The following is an 18,052-nucleotide window of genomic DNA, read 5'->3' on the forward strand; positions in this document are numbered from 1 at the left end:
GAATTACGTAATTGTTGGAGTACGTCTACAATGTTTGCTAATAGTAAATGATTTAAAGAAAACATAATCTCTTACTCTATTTGTAATTGAAGATACTCACTTACACATAAAAATAATGGTAGTTTTTATTTTATGAATAAGTTCCAAATGTAAAATGTACTTTTTAAAAGTACCAAGATTCTCTACAAGTCAAACTTAGAACAAATCACGTCAATTGTAAATAGATGGTGCAAATACTTAGGTAGGTACATAAGACCAAATGTCATAGATAAAATTTCTGTAGCTTAGTATATTTTTACATTTCAAGAACTTTATAGTCTAAGATCCGTACTAAGCTCGATCTTCATCGACGTGTTAACCAGATGATAAGCGCGTTACAAAACACGGAGAAACTAAAAAGCCAAAAATAATAAACCTTTCAATTCAGATTTCTTATCGTATTGCAATAAGCTAAACATCCAAATTATAAACAAATCAATTATTTTTGTAGTCGGTACCAGACCTGTTCGTCGCCTTGCTATTGCCTGTTTGCCCCACCCAACCATACACAGGCTGGTACCGACTCCAAAAATAATTGATTTGTTTATAATTTGGATGTTTAGCTTATTGCAATACGATAAGAAATCTGAATTGAAAGGTTTATTATTTTTGGCTTTTTAGTTTCTCCGTGTTTTGTAACGCGCTTATTTTTGAAGGCGGTTTTATTTTTTGTTAAAAAGTTTATTTATTTGTTGATTTTTAGTGGTTCCTAGTGATACCCTGACTTGGTGCCAATGGGACCATCTCGGGGTTATACCGGTTCGATCAAAAAAAAATTTTGAAAATCGGTCCACGATTCTCGGAGATATCGAATAACATACATAAAAAAAAAAAAAAAAACATTCAGTCGAATTGAGAACCTCCTCCTAAGTCGGTTAAAAATCAGCCATCATCTGGTTAACACGTTGGTGAAGATCGAGCTTAGTACGGATCCTATACTATTAATAAAAATACAAAGACCAAATTTTACACATCTAAGTTTAAAACGTCAACTATATACGGTGGTACCTACTGTATCATACGCCGTATGGATTTGATACACTTTTTTTGAATAATTACGTGGAGGTGCTCACACACTTGGGGATACTTGGCGTGGAAAACGTGGTAAATCTTAAACAATAAGTCGAACGCCTTTGCAGCTGAATGCACGTGGTATTTGATATCATGAATAACGATGTATATCTGGGCGAAGTTTTGTAGCGGTCTTTGTATGAGCACGAAGGGTTGCACGGTATCCTTCCGGGCTGCAGCCTTAGCTTTCTGGGCTGCGATTACGCTGTCGATATCTCCGGCGTCCTGCATTAAAAACATAATTTAAAAGTAATGCCATAGTTCCCAGGAATATCCCACTGCTCAGCAGAGGCTCCACTACAAAAATAGAAGTTCTTTTTTCTTCATTAAAATATGTACAGCAGAGACTTAGTCATATAGAAAATGGAATTTTAAGGTACACAATAGTTAGTTGTTTTACAAGGGGGCAAAGTTGTTGTTTAACCGCACGTGCCAATATTGAAACCTGAGCAACCGAAAGATTCCAATATTGAACCACTCGCGAGCGTAGCGAGTGGTTCGAAAAGTGGAATCTTGTGCGTTGCGAGGGTTTCAAGGGACGAAGGTTAAACAAACTTTGCCGCCGAGTGAAACACAAAAATGTTCACCACACCAACACGAAGAAAACACTGACTATAAAACATCAAACTAAATCAAAACTATCAATTTATTCAATAATTATGATTCAAAATAGTCATATATATTTAGGTAATTTCCACCAGGAAGCTAAAATTAAAGATATCAAGTTAAATTTTGTTTGAAATTATTTGGCACTCTAGTGGATAAAATGCAATTTTGCTATCTGTTTTTGAATAGCAAAGTAAGCCTTTACCAGTTGGTGTGGTGAAAAGTTTTTAATTTTTCCCTTAATTATTGTAATTAAATAAAGAAGTAACAAATACCAAAACATGGTAAGTAAAATATGACTTCATTATGGTGGCTCTATGGCAACTTTGCATGCCTTACAGTTTACACACGTAGAGTGTGTTTAGTAAAACGTCCCACTTTGTCGGTTACCATTAAGGCAAGATTTACTTGTATCTTTATATGAATAAACTGACAAAGCGGCTTTATAGCAATCGACAAAGTGGGACGTTGTCCCGTGCACACTCACTAGTAATGATTTTCATAAAAAATGAGTGGGAAATATTAAATGGAATACTACTTTATTATGTTCTGGGAACATATTTACCAAAATGAAATATATTGAACTCGCTTGACTCGAAGAGTAAAATAGTAAAACATTAACTGAACAGTTACACAACTTTTATAGTTAATAATATAAATGTATATTAATAATAAAATAAATAGAATAAAACCCTTAAATTTGGATTGGATGCATAGAATACTTACATCTATCTGAACTAATAAGCCCTGGATTGATTCAGTGGTTGAGAACTTGACTTTCCTAGATTTTCGGCCTTTGGGTGGTATTAAAAAATATAGCAGGTAAATCCGCACCGGAATTATTTTGTCTGAAATTGCAAAAAAAAATGATATGAGACATTAGACTCACACATATTTTCATAAAATGATCAATTATGAATGCATTGTAATTAATTACGTTTTAACGGCCTCTGTATCTTTCTTCGTGGGTAGTGACTCTGCCTATGAAGTACAAGGTCCTGGGTTGAACTTGAATCCCATTTGAATTTGAACATTTTCAAGTTGTCATCCAACAAACTAAATGCTAATGGCTGAATGTGATCTGCTTGTGTGCTCTTTTTCTTTTCGCTCGTTTTTTGGCGTCGTTGTCATTGCTGTGAAAAATAAATTGGTGATTGCGATCGCAAGTATAGCTACTAAAATAAATATAAGACGCTTTGATTAAGAGAAGTGTTCTAAAGGAAATATGGCGTTTATTTTTAATGTATTTAGTGTAGTAACTGGCCACGTTACACCAAAATCATTTTTGGTGTAATGAATTCTGTGACCTATGAAATAAGCTTTGTTCATAGGTCACAGAATTCATTTTAGTATAACATGGCCAGTAATAAAAATCTTATGCTAAAATCAATTCTATTTATATATGTATGGAATTTATCTGTAATATAAATTGTATACATATATAAATAGAATTGAGGTAGCTAGTTATTTTGAGGAATGTCTTACCAGAGTATCTACTTTGCTGTCTTTTCAAATGGCCCAGGTTTCAAGAAAATCATGTACAGTTTCAAATTTTTGTTTGTGTCTTAATTCAAAGGTGTTATTCCACCTTTCACAAACTTGGTCCCATAGCTCATTGTTATATTTCAGCCAAATAGCGTGGTCATTTGAAGCAGTCCCTGAAATAAAACAAATAAAAAATTTATCGAAACTTCGGTATACCTACTTTGTGAAAATAAAAAGGAAAAAAGACAACAGACAGACAGAGTTACTTTTGCATTTATATTATTAGTAGGTACAAATATAAGTATGGATTTTACCTTGATTATTTTCCACAGACTACATCTGTATCCGAATCCCTATTAGAGCAAGTGGGTTTAAGCCCCTGCACTTTTCTCCTGATATGTACAGGAGATTTCGAACCTTGTCCACTAATTTGCCTTTAGCGGGCACATATTTTCTTGAAGCAGATTTGCATGTTGGCACAGCTTTTATATAGTAGGTATATATACTTTCAGTTGGGAAAAGTGAAACAATTTTTGCAGCTAGCAAATTGAATTCTTCAGGTTTGATGTTGCTGAGGAAAAAATATTTTGAATAATCTTCATTCATATTTAAGTATATTATACTAATTTTATTATAGAAACCAGACAGAAAACCATCACAACTACCCTTGACGTAAATGCATAATTTTGCTCCCTTGTGAAAGAATATCTAACTCGCACTAGTCGTCAATCCATCTGGATTGACATGCAAGTACAGTCACCTGTAACCTGTAATAATATCTTACGCAATAAAGGCTGCAAAAATATCTGCCACTAATACCTTATGAGACATTGTAAGAGTGTGTAAGATATTTTTGAGGCCTTCGTTGTGTAAGACATTATTGCAGGTGACTGTACCAAGCCTGAAACTACTGCTGTCTGGTCTCCTATAATCCATTAGCTAAGTACTTACTTGTTAACAATAAATGTGTAGTGATATTTCACCAAAACATCAACAATGATGCTTCTTTTTTGCGAGTTCAATTGTTTGTATTTTTGATAATAATTTAGAACACTATTTACTTGTGGAGTACATTGGCGGATACTCTTCAATTCAAATTATGGCAGTGAAAGCCTACTTGGTACACTTAAGTAGGAATCCAAATCCAAAGTAATGTCTGTCAGAATAACTGACTGATCTTGATCAACTTGCATCACTTCTATACAGTTTGTTTTCGCTTTAATAACCATTAAATCTTCATTGAAGAAATATGCCGTTTCAGTATCAGTAACTGAGTCTAAGTAATCTTGTAGTTTACTTTTTAGTTTAATTCGGTGCCCAATGTGTTTGCAAAGCTCTTTCAAGTATCATTTAAAACCAAATATTTGAACTGTTCCTTGCTTATATCATTTTCTGTAAAAAAAATAACTTAAATAATTGGATATCAATGATGAATATCTTATATTGAAGCATATTTGATAGCTATCGCGGAACTCTCCTATGTATATTGAAATGGGAAATGAACGAAATATGTGGATCAAAAACGAATAAATATCTGTAATAACTAAAAATAGCACAAAACCACAATATCATTAAGTCTTGCGGTCGGAGACAGACTGAATCAAAGTTTTCCACTGCGACATGGTGACAAAATATATTTGAAATTTAAAAACTTCAGAAGACAAATGAACATCTTGATCGACCCCGGAGATGTATGGCAGTTGCAAAATAAATGATTAAGAAGCTTTCGTTATTTCGATTTAAAATTTCACGATTTTCACACATTATTTGAACAAAATGGGACTTCGAGTATTAATATAACTTGTTTTATTTACATCCACGTGTCAAAATGCCCATTGTCTCGTTTTGATAAGATAATACTTAAGTTCTTAATAGTTTAGTAACATACAAATATATCTAGCAAATGAGTAAAAATGTAAATGATGTACTTAGGTAATTTTGTTTAACCTAACATTTAACATGTATCTTGGTAAAACAAAAATGCTTACTTTACGCTTTAAAGGTAAGAGAAACTATTTTATCTGCCATACCTTTTGATCTGCCAGCGATATTCTAGAAAATACACAACTTACTTTTGAAGTTCTCGACGACTACTGACGGCACATCCCAGGATACCAATTTGTTTTCTGTGTCTTCTTCCATTATTTTAGTAGGTATACTTGCGATTGCGATTACCAAGTTAATTTTACCACCATAACACTTTCACAGCAATGACAACGACGCAAAAAAACGTGCGAAAAGAAAAACAGTACACGAGCAGATCACATTCGACCGTTAGCTTGGTTTGTTGGATGACAACTTAAGAATGTTGCCAGTACCAGTTTTTTTTTACCCAATAAATACATCAGTAATCACAAGTCCAACCTAGATAATGTAACTATAGATGGTTAAGCAAAGCATGAGTAAAAAATGGCGGCAAATTTGAATAATGTGCTCATACATTGTCGTCCCATAGAAAATTTGAATTTTGTTCTCACGATTTGCTTGACCGTCTATATACAGTCTGGCAAAAAAGAGTAGAAAATAATAGGGGCGCCACTGTCTATGTAAAACGTCTTGCATATGGCAACTATTGAATCACTTTGACGTCTCTTTTCTATGAAAACAGTAAGTGTAGCCATGATAAAAAAAAAATAGTTCAATTTCTACTCTTTTTTGCCAAGCTGTCACATGGGAAAGAGGCCCGAAGTTTAGTCTCTTTCCGTCTTAATGTTATTGCACGGCGCGATACGTCGCACAGTGGATCGAAACGGGGAACATTCGGTGTTTTTTGGATAAACTATTTTTAAAAATGCTACCCGACGGCAAATTATGTAAGAAATAAAAGTTGTCATGTAGTATTTTTCAAAATAATGCGTATTTGAGGCAAAATATAATAAAATCTGTTTTTGTTTTATATGCAACCATAAAATAGGTACCTTATTTCAAGAAAATCTTGGGCGATCCCGCCTTCTAACCTATTGGGCTTTATTTTCCTACTTGTCAAAAGTATAAAATTATGCACCAGTTACTTCTGGAGGGGGCCTATTTTTAAGGAAGGCAAAGATCATTGAAAAAAATATTTTTCTTCTTAAGTAATAAAGTGCAGGTACGACAAATGATCGACATTTCTATAAAAAAACGACATTTTTTTACCTGTAAGCAAATTCCAAAAACGTTTAATTTAGAAATAGTACGTTTTATGAGTAAACATACGTAACTTCATGATAGATAATCAGTATGTAATCTATGTGATTGCACTTGTATGGTTTGTAACGTGTCTTTCTTGGTAGGTACATACCTACACTTAAAATGCCACGCGTTAAGGCTTAACTTTTTTATATCTAAATGTCAGTTGTTCGTTGTATGGTTATTTTTAAAACTGTATGTTTTAAATTATGCGAAAAATACAATAAATTATAGACGATCAAGCAAATCGTGAGAGTAAAAAACCCGCGCCCATACAGTTTTCAAATTTGCCGCCATTTTTTATTCTCACTTTTTGCTTGACTGTCTATACATACTAAGAAATAAACATTTTTTTTTATTTACATGTCGTTTGCCTCCTATTAAACAATAATAAAAAAAACTTCTAAAAGTAACTGGTGCATGATTTTAATCAAACTTCAAAATAATGCGTATTTCATTATTTTGATAAACACTAAAGGAATTTTCGAAATGTATAAGTACCTATGCAAAACTAAGTAGCAACACGCTAAGTAGCTCTATGCCTTTGTTGTTTTATGAAACGGTTTATTTTTTTATGCCTTTACAATTATTTCAAAAACATATCAAAAGCGTGGTAGATTGTGTGAAGATTGTTCGCTAAACCATTCTCCAAGATTATCGGGTAAAAAATGAATACAGCAACACTGCTCATAGCAAAAAATGCAACTTCTTGAGACAAGATTTGTAAATTTTGTTGCAAGAACTAGCAAGAAATAATATCTTGGAGCAATAATGCTTTTGCTTTCGAAGGTCTTGATTTAAGATTCAAATATTTCGACTGTCTTGAGACAAAAACGATTTTTTCCGTAACATAGGTAAGTATATATAGGTATACAATACAATTACATGCAAACAGACGAAGTATTTAATCCTCGCTATGGTTTGTACAACGCATATAAGCCAATATTTAGGTATATAGATTGCGGTGCCGGTACAATCTTCAGTACCAGACTAAAATTTCCGGTACCTGCGTCGTACCGGGAATTCCTGCTACTTCGATACTTTTCAGTACCTACTAATTGTTTTTCCAGCAAACATTACTAAAACCCGTGACAAATGCTTTGCTTGCTTCTTATCATACAAATTTATAGTCTATTATATAGTAATATTGTAGTGTGGGTGTTGTTGTCTATAGTAGTATTTGTAGTCCTTAGTCATATTATATATTATTACATTCTTCATTGTTAATTTAACTGAATCTTGAGTGAAACTAGTAATATCTTCTACTGAGAAATATATTAGGTACTTGCTTTTAGGATTTCTGATTCTTGATTGTTAATTTAGCCGAATCTTGATTGAACTAGTAATATCTTCCACCGAGAAATTTATTATTTCCTTTTAAAATGTCTAAATTCTTGATTGTTAATTTAACTGAATCTTGAATAAAACTAGTAATATCTTTTACCGAGAAGTATATTATTTGTTTTGAGATTGTCTTAATTCTTGATTGTTAATTTAAGTGAATCTTGAATAAAACTAGTAATATCTTCTACCGAGAAATATATTACTTGCTTTTAGAATGTCTAAATTCTTGTTTGTTAATTTAATTGAATCTTGAATGAAATTAGTAATATCTTTTAATACCGAGAAATATATTACTTTCTTTTAGATTGTCTTAATTCTTGGTTATTAATTTAACTGAATCTTGAATGAAACTAGTAATATCTTCTACCGAGAAATATATTACTTGCTTTTAGATTGTCTTAATTCTCGATTGTTAATTTAACCGAATCTTGAATGAAACTAGTAATATCTTTTACCGAGAAATATATTACTTGCTTTAAGATTTTTTAAATTCTTGATTGTAAATTTAACTGGATCTTGAATGAAACTAGTAATATCTTTTACCAAGAAATATATTACTTGCTTTTAGATTGTCTTAATTCTTGATTGTTAATTTAACAGAATCTTGAATGAAACTAGTAATATCTTTTACCGAGAAATATATTACTTGCTTTAAGATTTTTTAAATTCTTGATTGTAAATTTAACTAGATCTTGAATGAAACTAGTAATATCTTTTACCAAGAAATATATTACTTGCTTTAAGATTTTGTAAATTCTTGATTGTAAATATAACTAGATCTTGAATGAAACTAGTAAAATCTTTTACCAAGAAATATATTACTTGCTTTTAGAATGTCTACATTCTTGGCTGAATATTTCAATAATTCTTGGGTGAACTAACTAATATCTCCTATCAAGTAACATATTACTTGCTTGAACACTTTTCAGTTGTTCATTTGAGATTTGAATGTAATCTTGAGCTAAGTTTGACTCTATATTGGCACAAGAATTAATTCTTAAATCAAATCTGCTTAATCATTCTTAAGGTGAGAAATAAATTAGTTTTGATTTGAGATATAAATTTTGACTCAAATAATATCTGCTTTCATCCAAGATTTTCGGTCTTGAATATGAAGAATTTTAAATTTTTGAAACGTTAGTGAGATTATCTTATTTCAAGATATATATATTTGAGATCAAGAAATATTAGGTGAAACACATCTGGTTCTTGTTTCAAAAAACCATTTTTTTCTGTGTAGTTTCCCGTATTTTACTCAAAAACTGCTGAACCTATCAAGTTCAAAACAATTTTCCTAGAACGTCTTTATAAAGTTCTACTTTTGTGATTTTTTCATATTTTTTAAACATGTGGTTCAAAACTTAGAGGGGGCGGGGGACACAATTTTTTTCCTTTAGGAGCGATTATTTCCGAAAATATTAATATTTTCAAAAAACGATTTCAGTAAACCCCTATTCATTTTTAAATACCTATGCAACAATATATCACAGGTTAGGGTTGGAATGAAAAAAAAAATCAGTCCCCAATTTACATGTAGGAGGGGGGAACCCTAACAAAACGGACGGACGGACAGACAGACATGGCCAAACTATAAGGGTTCCTAGTGGACTACGGAACGCTAAAAAGAACAAATAATTACTTTTGTACTAGCTTTTTCGCGCGGCTTCGCTCGCTTTAGAAAGAGACAAAAAGTATCCTATGTCACTCTCCAACCCTTCAACTATCTCCACTTAAAAAATCACGTCAATTCGTCGCTCCGTTTTGCCGTGAAAGACGTACAAACAAACTGACACACACACTTTCCCATTTATAATATTAGTATGGATTAATATCTGGGGGCCGATTTTTGAATCTCACGTCGTTCGAATTCAGAAAATTGTCACCGAAAATAGTAGGCAATTCACCGTGACAATTTTCTGAATTCGAACGACGTGAGATTCAAAAATCGGCCCCCTGGTTCCAGTTTTAGTCATACCATAATTTTATTATTTCGTATAGGTACCTTTCTGAATTTTACGAAACGGATAGTCACAATTTTTCTTCCTGGATTCATGTTTAATTGAACGATTTCTCAGTAACCCCTTTTTATTTCGTGATTCTATTAATACTAGCGTCTATAAGGAATAAGGTATGAGGATTATTCTGCCAGGTCCCAGGTGTTTCAACTTTATACTTTATACCTACTCTTGAAATTTTCCGAAACGCTCAACAAAATCGACGATTTCCTTTGATATAAGCAAAGAGGACCGAGTATTATAGAGAGTTACTGTCAAAGTAAAATGTGTAATCACAGTGCATACCTAGACTGCCATCTCTCGACAAAAGCTTAAAAATTTTGAACCTCAGTTTTGACAATATTGTTAGCTTGATATGTGTTAAAATGTCAAATATTAATATTAGCGCCATCTAGCCGAGCGTTTCCCAAAGGTGTAATGCCATCTAGGCCACCGTACCTTTTTCTCTAGGGCTTTGAGGTACGTTTTTTCTTAGACTTTATCCGTCTATACTGAGTTACATATGTCTTTGATATAAGTAAACATTCAAGCGGCAACCCTTTATCTTTGCTTTGCCTTTGCTTGTGTTGCACTTTTTCCTTGATTGTTTTCTGTTACCAAGTTGTGCATAAAAGAGTATATCGTCTACCTATGCAAATATGCAGACATGTTTCTAGTTACTAGTGTCGTTGCCAGACATTGCAATCCAAAGAAACAAGAGCAAGTAGAAATACGAACTCAACTTGTGCTATTCTAAGCATTTGCGAGAGAATTTTTCATTCTATGAAAGGAGGTGTATCGACATAATTTGCTTTTTTGTTCCCCTATCTTTTTGTGAAATTTTGTTTTTAATATATTTAATTAGAAATATAATTTAAAATCCCAGAAAGGCATGCCGATAGCCTATTTTTAATAATAATAAAAAAACTCTACGACATGTTATTTATATGTTAAGTCTGGTTAACATTAGTTATAGTCTTAAATATTTATACTGTAAGTCTTTAGAATTGTTTCTTTATCGTAGGAAAAATGGAAATGTAATATGTAAATGGTAATGTTTGGACTGACTCCATGAGACAGGACTAGCCTAGTGTGGTGATCAAAGGTAAAATACTTGTAACACTTTTTGGCAAATAAACTATTTTTATTTTTATTTTATTTTTATTTTTATATCAAAGACCATACATATTAAAAACTCATAATAGCCACATAGATACCAAAAACTTACCGATCGAGTGAAATACAGACGAGTATGTTCGAGGAGAGGTAAAGCCCGAAGGCCCGCAGCACAAGAAAGAACTTGCAGGCCAAGTTGCCTGCCATCCAGGCGTTAGTGGTTCGCCACCCGATCTGTGGACAAACATAAAGGAAATGAATTCAGAAACCAATAATTACCCAATACCAATCCAATTCTATTACACCTGCGTGCATCTCGAACCTCGCACGAAAAATAGCCCGTGTCACCATAGTGTGCTACGGCCGCTAAAGAACTAAAACCGGCCAAGAGCGTGTCGGGCCACGCTCAGTGTAGGGTTCCGTAGTTTTCCGTATTTTTTTCAAAAACTACTGAACCTATCAAGTTCAAAACAATTTTCCTAGAAAGTCTGTATAAAGTTCTACTTTTGTAATTTTTTTTCATATTTTTTAAACATATGGTTCAAAAGTTAGAGGGGAGGGGACGCACGGACGGACAGACAGACATGGCGAAACTATAAGGGTTCCTAGTTGACTACGGAACCCTAAAAAATGACCGCTAGAGTGTCTGGACCGTTTCGCTGCCGCATTGAGACGCTATAGGAGGGAAAATGCTAAAATGGAAAGGAGTCCCCCCCTTCAATTTGGGAATTTTAGTTAAGTATACTAGATTTATCGAAAAAAAATTGTTCATTAAGGACAACTCAGTTAAAAGATATTGCAAAAAAAATCTTTAAACCAAGGTTCCGCTCTCGACTGTTTCCTCCTTCAATACTTAATCAATCGGAACAAAATTTGAAAATCTGAATAACAATGAAATAATCTGTTTAGTTTTCTTGGCTAATTGTTACCAATCTTGAGTATCACACCTTTCTTTGCGCCATAATTTTTGATTGGCTTTAGCGTCTTCAAAAATAAAAATATCAAAAAAATCAAAACGGTCCGACACAGATAGAAATACCTCTACCTTCAAAAACCAGGGAGGAAATAGTCGAGAGCGTTTGTATGGAAAATTGACCCCTCCTGTATCGTCTTAAAATGTATTCACTATACCTTTGCAGTATTTTTTTAAAATAATAATTTCGTTTTAGTAACACAAGGGCCAAGTCACATATTTTAACTAATGTGCAAAGTTTGTGAAGTTAAGGCTTCTAGAATTAGAAATTTGGCCCTACATGAGATCTGATAGCTTTTTGATAGGCAACCTTATGGTCCGGTCTTGGCAACATTTTACATGAAAGTATTTATGAAAATATTTGTAGACTTGTTGTTTGTTTGTATGTGTGGACTTGTTGATGACATACTCGTATTAATATATTAAGTATAAACTCATGATTTTATCTATAGATATATATTTCACATTGAAGTTGTTTGCCAAAACACCTAAACAAACAGCTCTGTTCCGTAGGGGGTAATATATAAGAGGTTGAATATACATATTAACTAACACGTATTTGTCAAAATAATTCAATATAATGTATACATAGAAGCGTCGAGGCTGCCATACTTCGATCCATAACTGTATACGGTAATTTCATAGTTATATATTAACTTGTCTTCGGTCTTAGGTCTAGACAAACAATAGTCATTCATCGCTACTTAGTATCGTTAGGTATTTACATGTATGACTAACGGGCGGTTGAACAGTTTCACACACAGTTCGGTAATTATAGCTAATTTTGCCCATGACGGGTTAAGAATTTCACCGCCCCCTTTCTTCCCGTGGGTGTCGTAGTAGTCGACCATGGGATATATGTGTTAAATGAGCGTAGGCGAAAGGTAGAGAATGAGGCTCAGAGAATAGATGCTGGCAAACTGTCAGTGACAATTTTTTTTCCTTTCGTCCTTCTGGACAGGCAAGGACCATAGGCCATACCACCTCGTCTTGAGTGAGACATTTTTTTTCTTTATTCTTCTTGTTTTGTATATCATTTCATTAGTCTTCCTTTTAATATCATGCGTCAAATCCAGTAAGTATGTCTTTAGTTGTCTCAATAAAAAAAAACCGGCCAAGAGCGTGTCGGGCCACGCTCAGTACATAGGGTTCCGTATTTTTCCGTATTTTTCTCAAAAACTACTGAACCTATCAAGTTCAAAATAATTTTCCTAGAAAGTGTTTATAAAGTTCTACTTTTGTGATTTTTTTCATATTTTTTAAACATATGGTTCAAAAGTTAGAGGGGGGGGGGACGCACTTTTTTTTCCTTTAGGAGCGATTATTTCCGAAAATATTAATATTATCAAAAAACAATCTTAGTAAACCCTTATTCATTTTTAAATCCAACAATATATCACACGTTGGGGTTGGAATAAAAAAAAATATCAGCCCCCACTTTACATGTAGGGGGGGTACCCTAATAAAACATTTTTTTCCATTTTTTATTTTTGCACTTTGTTGGCGTGATTGATATACATACTTGTACCAAATTTCAGTTTTCTAGTGCTTACGGTTACTGAGATTATCCGCGGACGGACGGACGGACGGACGGACGGACGGACGGACGGACGGACGGACGGACGGACGGACAGACAGACATGGCGAAACTATAAGGGTTCCTAGTTGACTACGGAACCCTAAAAATAGTGTCTTTCAGTTATTTCGTCATAGCCTTTCTTATTCCTCTTGATTTAAATTTTATAAGTCTTCCTTTTAACATAATTATGTCAAATCCGGTAAGTACGATTCAGTTGTCTGATTTATAATTATCCAGTCCCATAATAAGTCAATATAAAGAATAATGCGTCTCTTCCAGGTATTTAGTCATTAATATAAATTTAATTACACAGTGCTTATTTACAACATATTTACAGTATTATATCGTCACTACTTTGAAAAAACCGGCCAAGAGCGTGTCGGGCCACGCTCAGTGTAGGGTTCCGTAGTTTTTCGTATTTTTCTCAAAAACTACTGAACCTATCAAGTTCAAAATAATTTTCCTAGAAAGTTTTTATAAAGTTCTACTTTTGTGCTTTTTTTCATATTTTTTAAACATATGGTTCAAAAGTTAGAGGGGTGGGGGGACGCACTTTTTTTCCTTTAGGAGCGATTATTTCCGAAAATATTAATATTATCAAAAAACGATCTTAGTAAACCCTTATTCATTTTTAAATACCTATCCAACAATATATCACACGTTGGGGTTGGAATGAAAAAAAATATCAGCCCCCACTTTACATGTATGGGGGGTACCCTAATAAAACATTTTTTTTCCATTTTTTATTTTTGCACTTTGTTGGCGTGATTGATATACATATTGGTACCAAATTTCAGCTTTCTAGTGCTTACGGTTACTGAGATTATCCGCGGACGGACGGACGGACGGACGGACGGACGGACGGACAGACAGACATGGCGAAACTATAAGGGTTTCTAGTTGACTACGGAACCCTAAAAATCTCGTATCGCATACTTCTCCTCAAAGTTGAAACGTAGTAAGTCTATATGCATTCTATACATACTTACTACAATTTTGTTTTCATTGACAGACGAAGATACAAGTTTTTTTAAAAGTAGTGACGATATACAAACTAGCTTTTGCCCGTGGCTTCGCTCGCATTAGAAAAAGACAAAAAGAAGCCTATTTATTTATTTCATCAAAAAGTAACACAGAATTACAGTTTACACTAAGGCACTGTGAAACTACAAAATACAAAACAAGACACAAACGATAAATAATACTTTAGGTCCATGGGGTCCCAGCGCGAACAAGTTGTTCACAGAAATCGCGAAGCGTCTGGTTGAGGTAACTGGTGACCGAAGAGCTGGCGACTTCCACGCACAACGTATCAGCATTTTCGATACAGCGAGGAAATGTCGCCAGTATCCTTGGTACAATGCCTCAAGGGCCTATTTTAGACATTAGCTAGCTTTTAAGTTTAGTCTTAGTTTCTTAAATAATTATGTAAATATTTTCATGTAAATAAAGATATGTATAATACAAAAAATAGACAAATTAAAAATTAGATTTGGACGACCACGTAACAGCGTGGCTCCGTTGCGTCGTTTGACTCGGCGTAGGATTCGGCAGGTTGCCTCGGAACCGCCGAAATACCACACCCTTCGGCCAGAAGTCTGCGCATGCGATGGTGAGCAGCGTGCGCGGCACACGCATAACAAATGAAGTGAAGTGCACGTAGTGGCGTGACTGCAGTTGTTGCACTCTCAGCGTGTAGCCAGTCTTCCGGCGAACGTACTCCACCACCTCGTCAGCCCCGGCGGAGTAATGCAAGCGCGACACGTAGAGTGCTTTACTCGGTGTAGCAACTCTCTTCTCCGCGGTACCACACAGAGTCTTACGAGGCGCCCTACGCGTCTTGCTCTTCCTTTGCATCAGTGTGAACCCCTCCTTATCCACATCTGCGCGGGAGGACTTCTCCTTGATTGGAGCCCGTTCTTCACACACCTTTGCAGGTGTGTTGACACTTTCCATCCACTCTTCAACTATCTCCACTTAAAAAATCACGTCAATTCGTTGCTCCTTTTTGCCGTGAAAGGCGGACAAACAAACAGACACACACACTTTCCCATTTATAATAGTAGTATGGATTTATACAAAGACATATAAGTTTTAGTCCCCTTTAACAAATCCGTTACTGAAGACGGGATTAAATTAGGTACCCCATAAATATTGATTAGCTCATTCACCAGCACAAGGCGCTGGATGCCGAAGGACGGGCAAATAAAAATGATGTGGTCCAAAGACTGAGGTTCTTGCATTTGACAGCGATCACAAAAAGGAGAGGGAACTATATTTTTACGATGAAGATGGAAATTTAAACAATAATGGCCAATGCGCATTCGGGTTATTGTATTTAGAGTAACATTTTCTATGAAATTTTTTTTTCAATTTACAAAACCAAGGTTTACTATTAACAGAGACATCTAGTAATAAATATGTATGTGCTTTATTTTCAACTTCTGTATAGTAGTACCAAAGTTTTCCCCAATGAGTAGCCATACGCTTTTTAGGTTGGAAATTACATCTGAATATGGTAATGCCACATTCAGATCCCTGTTGGCAGAACTAGATGTATTTATGTATATTTAGCTAATTTATGGTATTATGGCCAATTACCTAACACTCTTTGTTAAAGTATGTGATCGTGAATAGGTAATATGAGTAATCTCGTGCCATTAAGTGTACTGAACCTTAAACAAAAGCGAACGCTAGACGTATAGGTTGTTAAGACCAAGTAGATAATAATTTACGGACTATATGTGACGTTATCTGGGTAAAGTCCTTATTGTCGATGGCGCTTACGTCCCTTGGCGTCATATTTGTACTCGAACATTGCTCATAACGCCGTAAGCGCCGCCCATCGACAATAAAGTCCCTTTGCCCAGATAATGTCACAAATATTAACTTATCAATTTACCCATACATAAACCTACTTATATCTGAAATATGAGACGTGGATATTGATAGCAATATGTGACAAATAATTGAAAGCGAAGTACATAAATAATACATATAGGTAAGTTGATTTGAAGGCGTTTTTATATTCACCCAAATCCAATAAGGATTGTAACTCGGCAGCGAAATGCTGTATCGTTTATTCGTATCAAGGATTATTTATATATGATTTACATACTTCATACTAAGAATCGTACCTCGATTTTTTATACTATCATAATTATACTAATGATGCCTACAATTTTTTTTAATGTGTATTGACGTGATATCATGATTTTAAAATAGAGAAATATGTCATTTGTTTTTATAAAATATAAAAACACGCAAAAATATTTGGGAAAAATATGATACTGGCCACTTTCAGGCTGCGAACAGCGCCATCTAGTTTTAAGCCTAAAAAGCCCATACATTTCAGGGGTACGCTTTATTTGTTTGAGAAAATCCAGAGGAAATTTGCTCGTTTCCTTTACAAGAGGAAGTATGGGTATTACCTTTATCTCTATCCTTCTTTGTTCGTCAGTGGCATGGTCGGGTTGGATACACTAGAGTTGCGGAGGAAAATGTTGCTCCTGGGGCATTTTTATAAGCTACTGTGCAACCAAGTATCTAACCCGACTGCGCTAGCACGGATAGGTTTGTCTGTGCCGCCCCCTCGCCGGCTCGGAGTGGAAGGGGAGGGCGGGGCGGTGGTGTCGCGACGGCGCCGGCGCCTGTTCGCGTGTCCGTCGACGCGCACGCGCTGGACCGCAAACGCTCCCTCTGCCAGAGCTATTGCTCTTTTAAATGACATGCATCTGCAGCTACCCGATGGTGATATTTTTTTTGATCCACCTTACCAAATTATGAAATGTATGAATGAATTTTTGAATAGAATGTAATGTACCTATAAATATTAGTTTTAGTTTACTTTATGGATTAGTATGAATAGTTTTTTTTTTGACATTACTTATTATTGATTTTTTATTTGCTTGTTTGTTTATAATGTTTAATTGTTATATGTTTCTAATGTTTTGACATGTAATTTAGTATTGTATTGTATAAAGTGACTTGTTTGTATATATTATTATGTAATAACCTAACTTTTAAGCGATTGGTGTTAACTGTAAGCTTATTTGTGAATAAAATAAATTGAAATTGTATGGGCTTTGTCAGTTCAGTATGAAATCGTTCTTGATTCGCATCATAGGTATTTTTCTCTATTGCTCTTTCCTACCGGAGCGACGGTGCCAGTTGTGTATCGTTCGTTGTTTAACGATTGTAAGCTTGGCTAGATGCGTAGACCTAAAAACTCGCATGGTGAATGTACATATCTTTTTTCTTAAACTTTTTTCAATGAGTAATATCCGCAGTTCATTTCACCTCTTTATTATTTTTATTATACATAGACTGATCGGCGAATAACCCTAGTCATACCTAATGGAAAGTGAAGAGAGAGTCTAATATGGAACTCACCGATTCAGTAATAGCCTATTCACTTTCGCTTAAGGCCCAGCCACACCGTCTACGCATACGCATCCGGTGTAGCTCGGCCTTTAAAGAAATCGAAGTCGTATTTTTCAGGGGATGAGCGCATCCCATTTTTAAAATAATAACATTTTAAAATCTTTAAAAACCATTATGATATTTGAAAATACTTTCTTGTGAATATTTTTCGTGATTTTCCTCATCAATAAATTCCATTCCGTCCGACCCTAGATGGTAAAAGAAGATTGGATATTGTCAGTTTTTTTCAATAAT

General features: G+C 34.5%; 2 protein-coding genes across 2 annotated transcripts in view; both read right to left on the minus strand.

Annotated features, from left to right (window-relative positions):
• Positions 1–18,052, minus strand: part of LOC125234181 (adipokinetic hormone/corazonin-related peptide receptor variant I-like) — a 131,446-nt gene that overhangs the window by 82,607 nt on the left and 30,787 nt on the right. The window contains exon 2 of the mRNA XM_048140388.1: positions 10,936–11,057. Coding sequence (XP_047996345.1) covers positions 10,936–11,057 — 122 coding nt within the window. The remainder of the gene's footprint in view (positions 1–10,935; positions 11,058–18,052) is intronic.
• LOC125233918 lies at positions 938–3,681 on the minus strand. The gene is made up of 5 exons (XM_048140090.1): positions 3,516–3,681; positions 3,202–3,374; positions 2,654–2,849; positions 2,443–2,564; positions 938–1,335 (listed from the first exon to the last, which is right to left on the minus strand). Exons 3-5 carry the CDS (start codon positions 2,748–2,750, stop codon positions 1,048–1,050), a joined length of 507 nt encoding a protein of 168 aa, XP_047996047.1. The 5' UTR covers positions 2,751–2,849; positions 3,202–3,374; positions 3,516–3,681; the 3' UTR covers positions 938–1,047.

This window comes from Leguminivora glycinivorella, chromosome 15, assembly GCF_023078275.1.
Source record: "Leguminivora glycinivorella isolate SPB_JAAS2020 chromosome 15, LegGlyc_1.1, whole genome shotgun sequence".
Lineage (NCBI taxonomy): Eukaryota > Metazoa > Arthropoda > Insecta > Lepidoptera > Tortricidae > Leguminivora > Leguminivora glycinivorella.

What these genes read in the sequence shown, in the direction of transcription:
- LOC125233918 (XM_048140090.1), bottom strand. Translation starts at nt 2,750, where the DNA reads ATGTTCAAATTCAAATGGGATTCAAGTTCAACCCAGGACCTTGTACTT. An exon ending in GATACAGAGGCCGTTAAAAC is followed by an intron (nt 2,565 to 2,653) that starts GTAATTAATTAC and finishes TTGCAATTTCAG; the next exon opens with ACAAAATAATTCCGGTGCGG. An exon ending in GCTTATTAGTTCAGATAGAT is followed by an intron (nt 1,336 to 2,442) that starts GTAAGTATTCTA and finishes TTTTTAATGCAG; the next exon opens with GACGCCGGAGATATCGACAG.